At 61.7% G+C, this 639-nt stretch overlaps 1 protein-coding gene across 1 annotated transcript; it reads right to left on the bottom strand.

The window, feature by feature from the left end:
- Positions 1-137: 137 nt before the first annotated feature.
- ACA1_035040 (uncharacterized protein) lies at positions 138-596 on the bottom strand (the record flags this gene model as incomplete). Its single annotated transcript, XM_004349694.1, has 1 exon — positions 138-596. A coding segment is annotated over one exon (459 nt), but the record flags the coding sequence as incomplete, so codon positions are not given.
- Positions 597-639: the final 43 nt, after the last annotated feature.

Genomic DNA, 639 nt, shown 5'->3' with positions numbered 1-639 from the left:
ACGTCATGCTGCTCCAGTCGGCCAGCTTCATCTACCACATCATCCTCACCGCCAAGCTCTCAACTCCATAAAAAGAAAGAAAGAAAGTTGATCACGCCTCACCATGTAAAGTGTATTGTGTGCCACGCACATCATCATCATCCCACCGCGCGCGTACTCTCCACGTCGAGGTTGTACTGCACGAGTCGCAGCGCTTCCTCCTGATCGTCGTCGTCTTCATCGCTTTCCCTGCCGCTATTGCTGGTGTCGTCATCGCTTGCATCGCTGTCGCTCGAAGCCACGACGCCACGAGAAAGAGTATCTTTCTCTAGCTGGAGGAGCCTTCGCCAGCGGCTCTCCCTGGTCTCCCCCTCCCCCTCCTCGTCGAGCGCGTCACTCGCACGATCCACCAGAGGCGGAGTCGGGCCACAACCACCACCACCACATGACGGCTTGCGTGGCGGCAGCAGACGGGCGAGCAGGGCGTCGAGGGCGTGGACGATGCCGGTGAAGTTGGGTCGGTCGTTGGGCTCCGTGGACAGGCACTGCGCGATCAGCTCCGCCAGGTCGCGAGGGCAGTCCTCCGGGATGGCCAGCTTGTCGCCGGCAGCGATCTGCCTCCCCCCGCCCCCCACATTGCTTGCGTCAGCTTCGCGTGAT

Source organism: Acanthamoeba castellanii (assembly GCF_000313135.1).
Source record: "Acanthamoeba castellanii str. Neff unplaced genomic scaffold scf7180000084563, whole genome shotgun sequence".
NCBI lineage: Eukaryota > Discosea > Longamoebia > Acanthamoebidae > Acanthamoeba > Acanthamoeba castellanii.
Note: the sequence above shows the minus strand (reverse complement) of the source record. Positions and strands in the feature narration are given on the sequence as shown.